General features: G+C 34.7%; 1 protein-coding gene across 1 annotated transcript; it reads right to left on the bottom strand.

The window, feature by feature from the left end:
- Positions 1–15907: 15907 nt before the first annotated feature.
- On the bottom strand, positions 15908–17359 carry LOC142357153 (prothrombin-like). Its single transcript, XM_075408833.1, has 2 exons — positions 16986–17359; positions 15908–16633 (listed from the first exon to the last, which is right to left on the bottom strand). The coding sequence occupies exons 1-2, from the start codon at positions 17230–17232 to the stop codon at positions 16023–16025; spliced, it is 858 nt and encodes a 285-aa protein (XP_075264948.1). The 5' UTR covers positions 17233–17359; the 3' UTR covers positions 15908–16022.
- Between the last annotated feature and the right edge of the window lie 545 nt (positions 17360–17904).

Below are 17904 nucleotides of genomic sequence, written 5' to 3'. Positions count from 1 at the left end.
ATTTTTTCTAATAGAAATTTTTGCCAGTTTTAAACTTTTGAAAATGATCACCAAAAAGTCTAGAACATTTGTCATGTTCAGGACACAAACTGAATCGATTATTTCTATCTTTGCAAGGCTATTCCGGATAACCATTTAAGGAAGCACATACTCCCAATACCTCAGAGCGAACAAAAAAATACAACAATTATTCTTTTTTCGCAAAGAAAAATTTGCATAATCTTTCTATAGATATTTTTGGATATTTTTGGATTTTTGGATATTTTCCCTATATGGCCCTCCAGTAAATTATACAACCCCCCTCATAGAAAATGCGCCATTAGAAAGCAATTTATTAAGTGATGATTTTGTTTGTTATATTTTGAGTTCAAAGTGTATGAAAGAATTTTATTAGGTGTATTCTCTTTTCGAGCGCTTATTTTTTGCAATTTTATTCCTGCATTTAATTCAACAGAACAGAACAGCACTGTAAGCCAAAGTTTTCTTTAATTCGGGTTAACCACGCATCGCAAAAGCTATTAATGCAACTAGTACTTGTAATTTTACAACTGCTGAGGTTAATTTTAATCTTGGATTTATTCGGTTTTTATGCACCCATTTACAATATAAGTGATGTTATAAGTGATGGAATTTGTGCGGAAAAAGATGCAAGGAATGAGCTGAATTATTAATAATTCAGCTCATTCCTTGCATCTTTTTTCGCACAAATTCCATCACTTATAACATCACTTATATTGTAAATGGGTGCAAAAAAACCGAATAAATCCAAGATTAAAATTAACCTCAGCAGTTGTAAAATTACAAGTACTAGTTGCATTAATAGCTTTTGCGATGCGTGGTTAACCCGAATTAAAGAAAACTTTGGCTTACAGTGCTGTTCTGTTCTGTTGAATTAAATGCAGGAATAAAATTGCAAAAAATAAGCGCTCGAAAAGAGAATACACCTAATAAAATTCTTTCATACACTTTGAACTCAAAATATAACAAACAAAAGGCTTTCAATTTCAGAGTATGCTTACAATTGGGTTAAAAAGGATAAAAGAGCTCAAATGTGCAACATGAATAACTGAATAACTTTACAAACAATGTACCACAGCAGAAACCAAATACATCTTGTACTCGGGGGGGGGGGGCTTTAATCTTACGCTCTATTTCTGTTGTTTCAATAGTTCTTATTCCATTTTAGGCTCCGATGTTTAGTTTATCAGTAAAAAATGTTATTTTTGTTTTTTGAAAATTCAAATATACCGTTGATTTAATTTGTTTGCCTAACATGGCTTTTGAATGGGCGGGTTTTGACCACATTTTGGTTTCTGAAGATTATAGAAACAAAGCCCAAACAATCGTGTCATCACAAAAGAAATCAATTAGAGGCAACCAAACAATACAAGTATCTATGTATGTCAGCAAAAAGAAGAACTTAATCTCACAAAAAAATGCCTTCAATTTCTCAAAACTGTGGTAAGTTATTGTAGTGCTACATACAAAACAAAACTAAAATTTATTTAGTACAATCGAATGAGATCCTGCTTTGCTGTCGCCTTAATATATGTCGACATAGTGAATCAACTAAAAAGACTATGTCTACAAAAAGTGTAAATCATCACTGATAAAGAAGTGACTTTTACGTAGATTCTCTTCGAGGATACAGTAATACTTCCATCTGTGCTAGGAAACAATCCACTGGCTGGCAATTCCAGCCCAGTATCTGAGAATATCCGCATATAACATTAAACTCAATTGAGCGCGGGGGCTAAGTACATAGCCATTCAATTCCAGCAAAGAGAGCAAAAATTTTGCTTGTTTGCTTACCTCAGAAATTCACAAATTTTCGCGAAACTTTAGAGTGAAATGACTTTCACTAAATGCATATTTCAATGTTGTATCACATATTTCGAACAAACGGTTAATCTAAATTTAGAACCACGCTTTCTTGCGTTCATGCTCAGACTTCCATGCATTTATGTTGGAACCTAAGTGCATTTTTTATGTCTGCAGACAATCAATTTTTGAACACGCGAAACCAAACCCCTTATCTCATCTGGGTTATTGATATACTTGGTTTCATTTGGGAACTCTTCCCGGGTTATGCTGTCAATATCCCCAAAAGTTTTGCAGATCCTAATTGCCAGGCAAAAATCTGATTCCTCCAGAAAATTATACTGGTCGACCACACTTGTTCACAACCAGGATCGAAGATCTACACTCGTTGAAATTTTTTCCAAGCTGACACTGTTGCACGCGATATCCAACTGCGACGGTTAAGAACATGTCAAATAGAACAAAACGAAGGAACGTCTAATTTGTTGTTCAGAGAAGCTCCTCGGATATTATAGGTGGAGTAAGAAGAAGAAGACAGTGAAAAGTTGGCTTTTGAATGGGCGGGTTTTGACACATTTTTGTTTCTGAAGATTATAGAAACAAAACCCAAACAATTGTGTCATCACAAAAAAAATCAATTAGAGGCAACCAAACAATACAAGTATCTGTGTATGTCAAGAAAAAGAAGAACTTAAATTCACAAAAAAATGCCTTCAAATTCTCAAAACTTTGGAAAATTTTTGTAGTGCTACATACAAAACAAAACTCAAATTTGTTTAGTACTATCGAATGAAATCCTGCTTTGCTGTCGCCTTAATATATGTCGTCATAGTGAATCAACTAAACAGACTATGTCTACAAAAAAAAGTAAATCATCACTGATAAAGCAGTGACTTTTACGTAGATTCTCTTCGAGAATACAGTAATACCTCCATCTGTGCTAGGAAACAATCCACTGGCTGGCAATTCAGCCGAGTAGCAGAGAATATCCGCATATAACATTAAACTCAATTGAGCGCGGTGGCTAAGTATATAGCCCTTTAATTCAAGCAAAGAGAGCAAGCAAAAATTTTGCTAGTTTGCTTACCTCAGAAATTCATAAATTTTGCGAAACTTTAGATTGAAATGACTTTCACTAAGTGCATGTTTCAATGTATCACATATTTTGAACAAACGGTTAATCTTAATTTAGAACCACGCTTTCTTGCGTTCATGCTCAGACTTTCATGCATTTATGTTGGAACCTAAGTGCTTTTTTTATGTCTGCAGACAATCATTTTTTGAACACGCGAATCCAACCCCCTAATCTCATCTGGGATCTTGATATACTTGGTTTCATTTGGGAACTCTTCCCGGGTTATGCTGTCAATATCCCCAAAAGTTTTGCAGATCCTAATTGCCAGGCAAAAATCTGATTCCTCCAGAAAATTATACTGGTCGACCACTCTTGTTCACAACCAGGATCGAAGATCTACACTCGTTGAAATTTTTTTCCAAGCTGACACTGTTGCACGCGATATCCAACTGCGACGGTTAAGAACATGTCAAATAGAACAAAACGAAGGAACGTCTAATTTTTTGTTCAGAAAAGCTCCTCGGATATTATTGGTGGAGTAAGTAGAAGAAGACAGTGAAAAGTTGGTCCTGCAAAAACTCATATCATTAATCTCAAGCACAATCATTCTTTGTGTTCGGCTTCAGTTAGCTACTAAAAAGATTCGAGCAAAATAGTTGATTTTGACCATAAAAAAATCACGATTTTGAGCATTCAATAGTCTAATTGAATACTCAGTACTACGAGAATAAAAATCTCAGCATTGTCTTTTGTTTATGCCCAATAAAAATGAGAACTAAAGCAAAATTTCGCAGAGCATAATTATTAAAAGTGGGACTCCAAGATCTGAACGAACTATGGCTTTGTTAATCGAAAGTCCAGATATAAATTTTTTCCGGAGTGTAGAAATCTGAATGGGATTTTTAAAAATCAGGTAACTTACAGCTCAGCTAATAATAATAACATTTAGGCTTTTAACGCACTTGGTTTAGGCATAATAACAATAATAATAATAACATTTAAGCTTTTAACGCACTTGGTGAACTTGTATAAATTTGCTGCTATGCATCAACGGAGGTTGACATTATCTCTATAAGTTAAACTCTAGGTTCAAGTTTCTTCCAATATCAAATTCGATTTCAACCTCCTCAAATGAGAAGTTTTTTGTCTGCCTTGAGTTCATTTCCATCACAACTGCTGCAAACTTTTTGCGCATTGGAGACAATTTGTGATTTCTAATAGATGTCCGCTGCCATCTTGTCAAGCAGAACGGCTGACCCAAACGAAAAAAATTTCCGCGAAGGTTTTTTCACTTAAATTTGGTCCGTGATTTTGCAAAACTGTGGTTTGATACATCTTATGTTGTGCAGACCAATCGAATTGGAAGTTTTTTTGAATTACAGATGTCTGAAACAATTGTAAAAAATACAGTTTTTTGAACTACTGCTGCTATGCCCGGGTATTCGTCATCTGATGATGAAAGAAAAGTTGAGAAATCTCTGCTCACTGCTTCTTCAAAGCTTTTGAGCTTGAAGTAGTGGCTCGCTTAATTTTTTATCGTTTACATCTCTATTCTGGCGTTCGACATTTTGTTAATATGTATTCTCTGATAACTATTCTCTTCAGTAGAAGTCTTAGAGTATAGAAGCACTCAGTGTCGAAGCAATTTGAGCTTAATCTCTATGTAGCCCGCTTGATGGACTATTTTTTTTACCTCAATTTTCCTCATTTGTAGGTCCACTATCCGGTGATCTGGCCCTCTGTCTTCCATGTAGAAATTAGTTTTCAGAGCGTCCTTGAGGTCGGAGGTCACTGTCGTGTTTCTCGACGTAACAATGATGTCGTCAAACCAGACCACAAAAAATACCATATCGATAATTGTCTTTGCTTTTGACGAATTCCTGTCGCAGTAGAACATTCGCCAGTTCCCTGCACCAGTAGTAATCGGCCCGCTTCACCAAAAAAATGTTTTTTTTTCGGCATGCTAATAATTCTTCTTCTTATCCTCTCTCCAAGAAATCTTGAGGTTGTTCCAGATACGCTTCTATTACAATGGGTGAATTCCGGAAACTTCTCTTGACATGAAATTAGTGCATCTCATGGACATATTTTGCGAAAAATGACGTAGTAATCTGTATGATTCTGGTGGGCTAGCTACTAAGGATTTTTCAAAACATTGCAGTCGCACCAACTATTGGACGCCTTTCGCTGGATATAACGCTTCGTACTTGTTAAACTAAACAATGTGTCCCAGTTTCATTTTTTGAACCCGTCTGACTAAGGTTTTGCATATATCTATAAAAAGATAAAAGAAGACAACCTATGGTGGGTTAGTACAACAAACCCGTCAAGTAAACATTGACTTATGTCTTTGCTAGCACCATACGTTGTGTGTTGTCTGGAATTTTACCTGTTCAGCCAAATTGTTTGACGCAACGTACATTGCTGGAGAATCAATGTCCATTCCTTCTCATTATCCAATTGATATATGAACTAATTGTTGTATTTGGTTGGACCCAGGGTTCACGTTTCCAGAAAATTCAAACTGCAATTTCAAGTTAGAACAGCCTAGTTTCTTTGTTCATGGTCAAAAACTGAAAAATGGGGAGCAGCAATTTTCTTGAACTTAACATTATTTTCGATTAAGACGGTTCTTTGCCGATGAGCTGACAGCGTGGAAAGAAACACGCCAAAAGGTTCAATAATAAATGGCTCCGCAGCAAATATTGGCAAAAATTTAGGGGAGAAACTGATAACTTTGCAACAAAAAACAGCAACACCGTTTTCGTTAGTGAGGAAAGATAAGCGCACGTTTCATGACTCAGATTTCGTTGTTAATGCTGTAGCATGCTTGGTCATAAGTCAGCGGTGGGTTTCAATGTGGATGCAGCTCTGAATCTGAAATATGAAACCGAGATAATGGTTGTGCATAAGAATACTCATCTTTTAAGACAGCAATATGCCAGTTATACCAAAGAGCAAATATGTAAAACGGCAGAAATTAATTAAAAAAACGGGTAAAAGTCATTGGCTCATTGACATATTTGGGACAACCCAAATTTAATACCAGGAGCAAGCTCTATGGTAGGATTTTACATGGAAAAATCTAGCGCGGTAGTATATGTACAAAAATTTATTTAGCTATCTCTAGTTATTTATTTATACATGTAGCTATTGCTCTTACTGTACTGAGGAGGCTCCTTTAGTTATGAATATAGCAACCAAAAGTAGATTCAGGAGTCCGATCAACCAGGTAGTTTTTTAAATTATTCATTTAATATTGTGATCCGATTGCACTCTATATAAAAAAACTGCTTAGGGAATTTGAATGCAGAGCTGAAGCGATCAGTCTGTGACTTTGAGAACGGAGTCATATGGAATTTGTTGACAATTTAGCTTCTCTGCAAACGGCAGGGTTTTTTTCGCAAAAAGACTGCGGCAGACTGCACCAGCACGTCTTTTAAATTTTTGAAGATGACAGTCTTAGGCCGGGAGGATGACCTATAGGCTGCTAGCAAATATTCAAATTCTGATTTAAGCCATTTCTATCTGAACTTAATATTGCAACAGTCAGGCTTACATAATTGAAGATACTCGGAAGCCTTGGAAAAATGCTTCCGAGTATCTTCTGCGACTTCATGGAAAAGCTGCGACTTCTTTGTTTTGCGCTGAAAAAGCAAGCCTTTCTATTTTGAGAATGCTTACAATGATTGCTGTATTTATGTAGAGTCTAAAAGCCTTTTTTTGTTATTTTCGTTTTACAGTTAACGTACTGCGTATTTTGCCGAACCGTTGTTTTGCTCATGATTACTTTTGCTCCACTGCTGCGGACCATGATGGTCATCTGGCGTTTCTACGTGCGCGCCCTCCAATGACCGGTGTTCCGGATCAACTACTACTGTAATCGACACCTGCACGAGTAGTGAGATATAGGTCCTATCCATCGGAAAATATAGTTTATCAAATTTGAAACTAACGGCATCTAGTTTTTCATTCGGAATAGCTTTCTTTAGCAACAATATCAACAGCAATAACAGCAACGGCGACGATCAATCTTTTGTGGAGGTCCTCAACAGTCCGTTAACCGTTACTAAAACAGTATCGCTATTTAGCTTCAATTAAAGCTGTACTTGATCCAAGGAAGTCAAAAGGACCAGGGATAACTTCGTGCGTGTATCGTATCAGCAACCGCTGTGCATATAACATATTCCGTGAAAGTTGAAATTCAGAAAAAAAATCAAAAATCTGCTAAAAAAGATGAACGAATTTCAGAAGATTAGGGAAGTTGTAGTTCTTTTCAATTTAACTGATTGAGCGCCTTTTTTCATACAAACGAATCTTGGCCGAGGGAAATCTAAGTGATTACTGAAAGCTGTTACTTTTGATTACCAAAAGCTGTTACTTTTAAAATTTGGCGGTTTTGTTACCCCATACAGCCTGATGCTGAAAATGGAAGAAATCAAGTCAGGAGCAACAGTCTTTGTTAAAAAAGATCGACTCAAGAAATATGGCCGGCTGAAAAAGGGACGCAAAGAATTCTAACTGAAATGAATTACTTGAAAAGTGTTAACTCTAACCTCAGGTAAAGGATGAAATAATTAAAAGTGCGGGTTTATAACAAAGATGAAAGGTAAAAAGCAGAATAAGTTTTGGAGTTGGGCGAAGAAACCATGCAAAACTACAACAGGAGTAGAAAAACGAGAAACAAGAAGCAAAAATATTTTGAAAAGAAAACGAAAGGAAAAAATAGGGAAGGACAGGACTCGTCGGGTGGTAACTGTTCAATTGACAAGAGGCTCTTGTAACTGCTCCAAAAACTGATTGTCTCCACTCCATAGCATCTACCGCGCAAAAGTCCAAAAGAAAAAGAAACGATGGAGGCTTGCGTCTCATCAATCACCTCTTTTCCACGACACAATGTAAGCATGGTTCAAAACAAATTTCTGTGGAGTTTGGTTACTCTTAAATATATTCCTTTATTTTTTAGTGTACGATAAATAAGTCTCCTTTACTGCATACAGGCGTGCCCTCAGCGAGAGATGTAACAATCCAAGACGCAGATAATCATTCATTTGTTTGTTTCCTTCGTTTTACTTTTTTGTGATTCATTGTTTGCTAGGTAAAGTTTTGTTAATTTTTTTTTTCTAGTTCAGTGCCTCTAGTAAAGTGAATTTTCGAGGAGGGAACAATTCAAACTAAATTGTATGTGAAACTTTTCGTTATTGTTCGGATTTCAAACTTTACTTTAAGCTGTGGGTAAAGATCTGAAATTCTCTTTCGATTCGTTGCTTCAAGTAAAAAAACAAAGCCTTGAAAATGAACTAAGTATTCTATTTAGTAAAACAAAACGTGCAGATTTTTGCAGTTGCCCTATTTAACAAAACCAAGTCGAGCTCGCACAAATATTTTGTAAACTTTTAAAGTAAAGTAATGGGTAGCCTTGCTAGACAAATATGAATGCTAAAGATCACATCAAACAGGTGAATGAAGCTATTTTTTGCAACAAATTGGTCACTGAAGACAGAAGGACACAAAGACTGTGAACCAACAAAAATCATTGCTGATTAGCACTCTGCTACCACGATTTGACCCAAAAAATTTATTTGTGTACCTTTGGGTTGCTAACCGTAGTTTTGGACGCTTCACTTTCCTCAAGCTTAAGCAATACGTAAATAGAACCGTGGAACAACTAACCGCAACAATTTTTGTTTCGGTATCTGTTTGAGATGTGTGGTAGAAAAAACAATGAGCTTTCATTGCTAAAGTTTATAAATCGACAACCCACCGCAAATTGAGCAAAGAAACACTGAAAGCAGCTCAAGTTTTACGCAAAGCATTGCCCGGAAAATTTTGTATTTAATGCATTAGAAATTTGTCGGTTTATTCAATTCTATGGGAGCACAAAACGAAACGGAACCAACCGTATGAGTCAATCGACAACTTGGATCACAGGGCGGCGGGGTAACATGGAGTTCTGTTGTCATAGATGCCGGTGTTGTGGCAATGATTTGACAATTCAACTCAGGGTTTGATGCTCTGCAGCGCACACCCTTTTTTAAAATTGTAAGAAAATGGGACATCCTCGAAAAGTACGAAAAATAAACGCCTCTAAAACTGTAATACTTTCTGTACAGTAGGCAGTGTGAAATGATATGATGGGCCGGTTTTTGTGATATCTTACACTTTAAAAAATTTCAAGGTATATTTACCTGTAGCGTTTGCAGGTAACACTGCTAGCAAAATTACCTGCAAAACAAGATACGTGCAATTCACATAGAATACATTATCTAGAATTTACCTTCAAAATCACAAAAACAATGTTATATTAGGTATGTAGATTTTGAATTTAAAAAAACATTCAAAATTTCTAATTGAAGTGTAGATAGTATTTCGCAATGGATTATTACATGTGTAATAAAAGTTTCATTAGAGAACAAATTACTTGGGTAAATATACCTGCAATTTATAATCAATTTACCAGCAAATATTTCAGAGTGTATCAAAGTATTGACTGTCGTCTAGAGCGGCAGTGATTAAAAAATACAGTACCGCGTATGAAAGCAAAAAATGTCTCATTGATATGCCCAGGAGCCCCACAGATTCAAATAGGGGAAATCAATTCAGGTTCAACACGGTCGTCAGTGCCCATTATAATTTTAATTTGAGCAGAAAAATTTAATTGCGAGTGAGTTGCATTTTCAGTAAACCAATCCGTCCGTGACCCTGGAAAAAATCGGACTTCGAGTTGCATTACCATATCAGTGGAGTTGCTTCAAAAAGCACGCTTAATACTGGTCGTTCATATTGAAAAACTGAATATTGGAACAAATTAAAAAACTTAATAACCATTTCACTAATATCAAGTAGCATGGATCAGTTAAAATTACCCATGATTCAATGGACACAATTATTAATAATAAGTAATTGACACAACAATTTCGGAACTTACGCCTAATGTTATTCAGCACAATGTAAGCTCTTTATCTATGATGCAAGAGAACTAGCCTTTTTTCCAATAATGATCTTAAATTCTGCTACTAAGATGAGAAGCAAAAGCAATTTGGGGCCAAGCAATCGGGGTTTTCTTTTAAAATTATAATCTATGCAACCAGTTTACGGAAAGTTTTTGACATTCAGAACTAGAATGTTGGTGCTGAGCTGGCGTCGCTGGAAAAACTACATCGGCTTGAAAAATTGAGAAGAGAAAACACATTTGTGTGAGTTGTCCATTTTGATCCACTTTCGGTTGTCAAGGCAACCAATCAGTCATAATTATAGTAAAAGTTATAGTATTAGTCACAATTATAAAAAAATTCATATGGGATAAAAAATAAAAGAGGAATAAAACAGAATGCACTTATCAACAACTGCCGCAGATAAAGGCCTTCTTTCCATAAATTTTTCCCTATATAACTCAAATTTTTTGAGCAGTAACCTATTTGTTACCATATCTTGCTCATGCACACTACTGCACTTCAACTGATACTACCCTCCAGCTCCTGGTATTTCAACTCGTGAGCACAAAGAGCAAAAGGCAACTTAAATTTAGTTTTAAATCTTTCTGCAAAAGAGTTCTTAGATATATCGCTTTATCTTTCTTCGGTTTTTTATTGAACAGGTTAAACTGGTATACATAGAGAGACCTGATTTGTTTTATCTCTAGTCCAGATTGATATTTAATAAAAAATTTGTAGCAAGCAAAAAGTCTTTAAACAATTTTGTAAAGCAACGGTAAAGTCACAGAGGATATACAGTTACAAGGGCGAATTGCAAAAACATAAAATCTGGACAGATTTGGAGCCATTAAAGCAAAACCGAGAGGGGTAAAGCTTTGCTCGCTACAAAAAGAGCAGCCGTTACAAAGAGTTTTCCCTAAATACAACCCATAATTAGAATAATTTTTTCGCAATCAATGAAACCATCAGTAATTGTAAAAAAAATCGCGATACTTCGTTTCCTCACTTTATGTTTATTATTTTCTTTTCTAGCATTTGGTCTTCATTTTTGTGTATATTAAGAATAATTTGTAAACTCTGCCTACTAATAAAATTTTCATAGTATTCAGACTAGTTTGTCAATTGCAAGATATATTTTTTATGGAATTTTTGACAAACAAAGTCAAACTAGTTTTTAAAAAGTAGAACAGATCAGGTCAGACGTTAAAAGCAATACAGCAACAACAATAGACAACAAAAACTTTTTTATAGCTTTTATACTACAATAAATCTATTTCTTCAAGAAGTCCTCAAAAACAAAAGATCTCAAAAGACTGCAATTATGGTTAATAAGAAAAATATACGGAAAGATTAGGAACCGTTAAAACATACCGAGTGGGGTAAAGTGTAGCTCTCAACAAAAAATTGAAGAGCAACCGTTAAATAAACTTTCAATACGAACAAACACAATTGGAAATGATTTAAATATAATTATCTTGCAAACGAAGAAATTAAAACTAATTTTTAAAAAGTACTTGATAACTGGCTTCCTCATTTAATGCTTATCATACTCCCTTCTAGTTTTTGATCTTTGTTTTAGTGCATAATTCGCAAGTTCAGAACTCTGCCCTTTAAATTAATTTTTCTTAATTTTCAGACTAGTTTTTCCTTCTCAAGATATATTTATATGAAATTTTGGTAAACAAAATCAAAATAGTTTTCAAAAGCAGAACTGACACATGAGGTCAAACGTTAAAGGCGAAACAACAATAGATAACGAACGTATTTCTGTAATTTTAACTCAAACAACAATCCAATTTCTTCAAGAATCTCTCAGCAACAAAAGATCTCACAATACTGTAATTATGGTTAATTAGCATAGCATGCGGAATTTTTACCGCTAAAACAAACTGATTGTTGTAAAGTTAAGCCCGCCACAAAAAAGTGGCAGAGCGGCCGTTATATTGAAAATTTAATAAGAAAAACCACAATTGGAAATGAATTACTTATAATCATCCTGCTATCGAATAAACTATAACTAACTTCAAAAAATTCTTGATAATTGGTTTCCTAATTTAATGCTTATTATACTCCCTTCTAGCTTTTGAACTTTCTTTTTGTTCATATTGCGAAAGCTAAGAACTCGGCTTACTAAATTAACTTTTCTTATTTTTCAAACTAGTTTTTCCTTCTGATGATAGACTTATGTGGAGCTTTTGATAAACAAAATCAGAATAATCTTCAAAAAGCAGAGATGAGGCCAAACGACAAAGGCAATACAGCAATATAAAATGAAAGTTCTTCTGTAATTTTAATATTACAACAAATCATTTTCTTCAAGAATCTCTCTGTAACAAAGGATCTCTAATACTGTAATTATGGTTATTAAGCATAATATGCGGAAAGATTTGGACCCTTATGCTAAAACAAACTGAGGGGTGTAAAGTTCCCCTAGTCATAAAAAAATGGAGAGCAGCCGTTACGAAGATTTTCCAGTGATAACAACCCACAATTAGAAATGAGTTACATAAAATCATTTAACTAATTTCAACAAACTCGCCATAATTGTTTTCCTCATTTAATGCATATAATATTCCTTTCTATTCTTTTATCTTTATTTTTGTGCATATTGTTGAGAACTGTGCCTACTAAAATACTTTTTATTAATTTTCAAAGTAGTTTGTCTCTCAAGATATATTCAGATGGCGTTGTTGACAAACAAAATCAAAATAATTTTAAAAAAGCAGAACAGATGAGGTCAGACGTTAAGGGCAATACAGCAATAAATAACGATGATATTTCTGCAACTTTATTACTACAACAAATCTTGATGTTCAAGAACCCCTCAGAAACATAAGAACTCAAAACTCTGTAGTAACCGCTAATTAGCAATTGATTGTTTTTGTAGAATTCATATAGGTGACCATTTTTAGACATTTTTACTGATCAAGTGGAAATTTTGACACCCAGCAAATTTTTTTCAAATTTCCTTTGATGAGTTGAAAATCCGTTCCTTCTATCAGCAATTGGAGATTTTAGAGATTACGCGAAAAGCAGTGAAAAAGTCTCCACGATATTGCTATAGCCAAGTTTAGGGTCACAGCTTTTGCGTGAAAAGTGCAACGGATGTCCGCGCGCTCAATTTTGCGACCATATTTGCAAGCTCTGTTGACTAAAGTAACCAAATTGTCTTTTATTGTCACTATACCATTGTTGTTGTTGCTGCTGTCTCAGCAATGATGTTCAAAACGAGGACAACACGTTACCAGCTGGTTTCTATCATCAGTTCCAAAACATTCAGCACAGAGAAAAAGAAAACAAGCCATTTGAAATGACAACAACCATCAAGAAAGATGGTTTACTGCCGGTTCCAACTGGGAAAAAATGTAAGAAGATTGAGAGAGAGCAACTTATTGTAATTTGTGCCTACGACTGGCTTGACATCGCTTGACGAGAATCTCTACCTGTTCAACGCATATTTGGCTATTAGATATGAAGCCTTGAGGCACGGGAAAGAAAGAGAGAATGGGTTAAACGAGATGCCCAAGTTCCAGAGCTGAAGACCAGTTGATGTAGTGGTTAGCACACTATGCTTGCAAGTAAAAGATTATGATTCAAATCCAGTGCAGGTCCAATTTCACCTCCTAGCAAAACTCTAGCTCACGAGAACCTTCGTTCCAGTAATCAAATTACCGAAAAAACCATGAAACAGATATTGGACTTATGCTAATTGTGCAGTTGAATTTTTTTACTCTTACGGGTTATATTTTTAACATGCAAGTCAGAACTTTGCAGATCGGAATAAAAACCTTGAAAACATCGTCCTGCAAGAATCAGTCAGTTACAAAATCTTAGAAAATAAACTTTTCTTTATGGTAGAAGCAAATTGATGTTTTTGTGTGCACATTCTAACGTTCGTTTCGCCTACTGTATGTACGCATGGAAACAATATTATTCCGACCCCACTTGTGGGGGGAGGAACTATATACTCAAATGGGTTTTTTTTCTTCAGACAACTTTGGCCGATCGATATATTCATCGAAGAGAAATGTGAGTGGTATCATTAAAAGGCTCGTCCAGCGTAGAGTTAGGAATTAAAAAGAATTTTTTGAAAATCGTTTTTTCCGCGGAACTATCGGGGTTGTTAGTTTTGTGTGAACACAGGACAATTGGCAAGATTTTTATTCACTTTTTAGCTTAATTTTCGTTGAAATTAAGATTTTTTCAATAGAAATATCAATTCAAGATTACATTTCACACTACTTAGTCAATCATTTTTTCAATCCTAATAGAGAAAAGGCGACAAAATTGCTAGTTTGGGTCTCATGGTTAAGTTTACAATAAAAAATAAAATCGAATTCTCGTTGAGAGGTGTTTTTTAGAAAACTTTTTGCATTTTATTTGTCTTTTAAAGTCACTTATAGAGTAGTCAATTTCCAGATCAAGATTCCATTATTGATGAATGTCACTTACAGTCAAGTGAAGCCCAATTAACAAAAAATTCGTTTTCGAGGGATCGCACTTCTTTTCTTTTTGCTTCAACTTCGACTTTTCGTATTTTTTAATGTTATTTTGAGATTTTACTAAATTTCTCACAAAGATTTTAATAAATTTTTGAAGTCCTATGGCATAACCTCGTTGACTAAAAAAGCGCAACATGCTCCTCAATGAGCATTAATTGTCCCTATCTAGTGCTTTGAGGGACAGCTAATGGCTGTTAAAACATTAAAAATAATTTTTCGAATTTTCTTTGAACATTAACTCCATTGATCTTAAACCTATTTTTTTTAACTCTATGTCGTTTTCAGTAAAGACAGGACTTCCTTCCTTTCTACTGCAAAAAAGTTAATCTGGATAGCATTTTTGACTTCTAACTATTGGTTTTATGAATTCGATGCCACCAGTTTTCCTATTATTTTTAAAACTTGGATAATTTTTCTCAATATTTTGGTTCCCTTTGGAACTTTATAACATTATCTTAAAACTGATACTTCTCATCTGCTTAGAAAAAACGTTCAAAGGATCAGAGAGATTTTTTTCAGAGATAAGCTTCTGGTTTAGATCGTTCAGCCAATTTCTTCTGGCAGTTTTCTATTGCGTTTTTGGTTTTTGCCTGTATTTGTTGTTATTTTCCTAACCATAAGACTTATTGTGATGGCTTACTGATGACCTATGAAAGACAAACATTCTAGGTTTCCCACTGAGGCATAAATTAGCGCATTTATTGATTTTTCTTGAAAGCTATTGAATTTAAGTGCGTTGATATTAAGTGTTTTTCGTAAAAATTTCGTGATTCTGATATACTTGTTCATATTTGTTGATTTTCTGATGTCTTTTTTAACGAAGAAGCATCCCTTTGTTGTCAAACAAAAAATGAAGATAGAAGGTTTTTACATAAAGTTTACTTTTTAATGGCTTCTTCACATTTCTCTCTTTTTATACTTTGCTTTTTTTGACTTTTGACTGTTTATTCTTTCTGTAGTCGTAAAACGCTGAGAGGTCTCGTTGGCTTCTAAGTGAGGATTTGATGAATAATGTTACCCAATTGGGTCAGTTTATAGCAAATAGCGTTAAAAATTATCATATTATTCGTTTTCAATTGTTTTTTTTTTAAACTTTTTCAGATTTTGTTGTTATTTTCTAGAATGATGTTTTTTAGCAAATTCGCGTAATAACCGATCCCAATAATTTTAAAATAAAGATCTAGTGAACCTGGTTTATCACTCCAGCATAAGATAATAATTGAAATAAGAGAAACAGTATTCAGATAAATCTAATGATGTTAATGGCTTCAATAATTTCTGTTGTCGCAATTTGTTTGCCTTTTTTTAAGTTTTTCTACAACTTTAGTTCTTTTGTATGGCTGAGTCTAAACAAATGCAGGTCCTATCGATTTCGTATTGACTCCCAATACACTCCGAAACACTATCTACCAACTCCAGCAAAAAAAATTCTTGGTTTAATTCAAAAAATTTGCTGAGGTAGAGAGATATTGTTCAATATTCCTTAATATTAACTGAAGATCTCCGTCATTCACGGGGACGAACATTCAAGTTCTTCGAGCTGATCTGACACTCCGAAATTGCAAACACTTCAATATTGCTTTAATTTTAGAATTTTTGATTAAAATAGAATATTCATTATTTTATACCAGTAGTTTCTTTTCACTCTTTATAGCCATTTTCTTTCGGACATTGAAAATGTGAATGAGATTAATCGGCTAATTTGGCGAGTATTTTCAAAGCGCACAGTGCGAGGATAATTCTGGAACTGAGCATTGAAGCAACTGCACTGCTATTCGCCGCTGCTGCTTCATAAATCCAGTCTCGATAAGCCGAAACATTCATAGCGACACTGTTTCTGCATTCAAAGTCACCAAAACTAACAATTCCATACAAGCAAATTGGATTGTTATTTTTGTCGACAACAAAAACCGGACTTCCCAAATTAACTCTGCATGTGTTGTCCGATATGGGTTTCTGGTCAACCAAGCATATTTCCTCTCCGGTTCTCGAGGGTCCGATATCGGTACAATTATCTGGATCCTCTTTTACTGTTGTCTCCAGAAGAACTTTGGACTTTATCCTTGGCAAACTGTTGATTTTAATTATGTTTGATCCGGAGTCAAAATCTGGCAGGCAAATCTCAATGCTCTGCTGGTTTGAGGGGAGGTTTCTTTTGAGTTTGACTACAGCGAGGTTGTTCAGGTCAGAATCCCAATCAAATTGGGGGTGCAAAATGATTCTTGATATTGAATGAAAAATGACGTCGGCATAATCGCTTTTGGTGAAATCGCCAATACCAATGGTTAAGTTTTTAATCTCTGAAACAGAAACCGAATCTCACATTCAAGTTAACCGATTCCTGAAAACTCAAATTCATTCAACAACAATTGCGTAAACGTACTGAAATAGCCCAGAAATTTCAATTTCTTAAATTCTTAAAAATGATGGGAGTTATACTTTGTATGTTATATTAATGGTAATGGTTCAATTTAAATTCAAAAACCAATAACTCGAAGACCTCCTATCTAAAAGTGTGCAATGCTTAAAGTTGAAGTTTACCAATCTGGACTAAAACTGAAAATTTTTCCGCACACTAAAAAAATCAAAATGTTGTTTTTCTCATTAAGTATTGTAGAATGAAAAACATTGAACAAAAGTGAACCATAAAACCTCTTCTAGAAGACGATGCATTGAAGAAACAGCTAGACGTAGTCAGAACTGTGTTTTGGTCAATAACAGCACCTGAGCAGTGGATTGCGCGAGTGTCCTTTTCAAAAAGCCTAACCAGTGCATAAAAAGGCCTTTTGGGTGCAATAAATTTGCCATTGGAAACATTTTGGACGTTTTCGTCTTCAATTGTTGGCTTAAGTAAAACGCATAAATTCAAAATCAGCAAAGCATTCATTTGAGTCCACATTGTTGACGTTTGGTTGTGAAACGAAAAAAACTTTACTGATAAGCGGAAAGAACTGGCTACAGATTTATAATAAAACTTAAAATAAGATCACTAGCAATTACTTATCTTTCGAAGTTTTAATTGATAGTAATCTTGTCGGTTAGAAATATTTGACAATTATGGCTTCATTGTGTTTGGCTTCGCATCAATGTAGGTTTGACAGAACAATGTACCCCCAGTTTGAGACAAATACCACGTGGCTAATTTCTTCACGCAATTACGTTGCAAAATCAAAAGCTTAAAGGCCAGTTTAGAAGACAATAAAACAGGAAGTATAGAAAAAAAGAACATTACACACTAGCGCCCATATTAAATTGGGACGGCCATTCTGTCCATTTCAAGCATTATTTTTAACAAAATGTATCTTGAAACGTGCAAAAATGGCTTAAAATGTGAATATGGATAAAAAAGTATAATTGGAAGCTGCTTCAATTTTTTTTGTCACCAAATTTAGCAGAGTGGACATTTTGGCCTTTTTGTGGAAATTGGTAAAAAAAAATGTGTCCATCAGATTACGCCCTTTAAAATACGATGTTCCAAATTTGCGGTTTCCAATTTCGACACGCTATGTCCCTTAGAATCCAAAAATGAGCAATTAATTAATGCTTGTTTGAGTAGTTAATAATCTGACTT

The sequence above is a fragment of the Convolutriloba macropyga genome, unplaced genomic scaffold (genome assembly GCF_964194025.1).
Source record: "Convolutriloba macropyga unplaced genomic scaffold, txConMacr16.3 SCAFFOLD_685, whole genome shotgun sequence".
NCBI lineage: Eukaryota > Metazoa > Xenacoelomorpha > Acoela > Convolutidae > Convolutriloba > Convolutriloba macropyga.
Note: the sequence above shows the minus strand (reverse complement) of the source record. Positions and strands in the feature narration are given on the sequence as shown.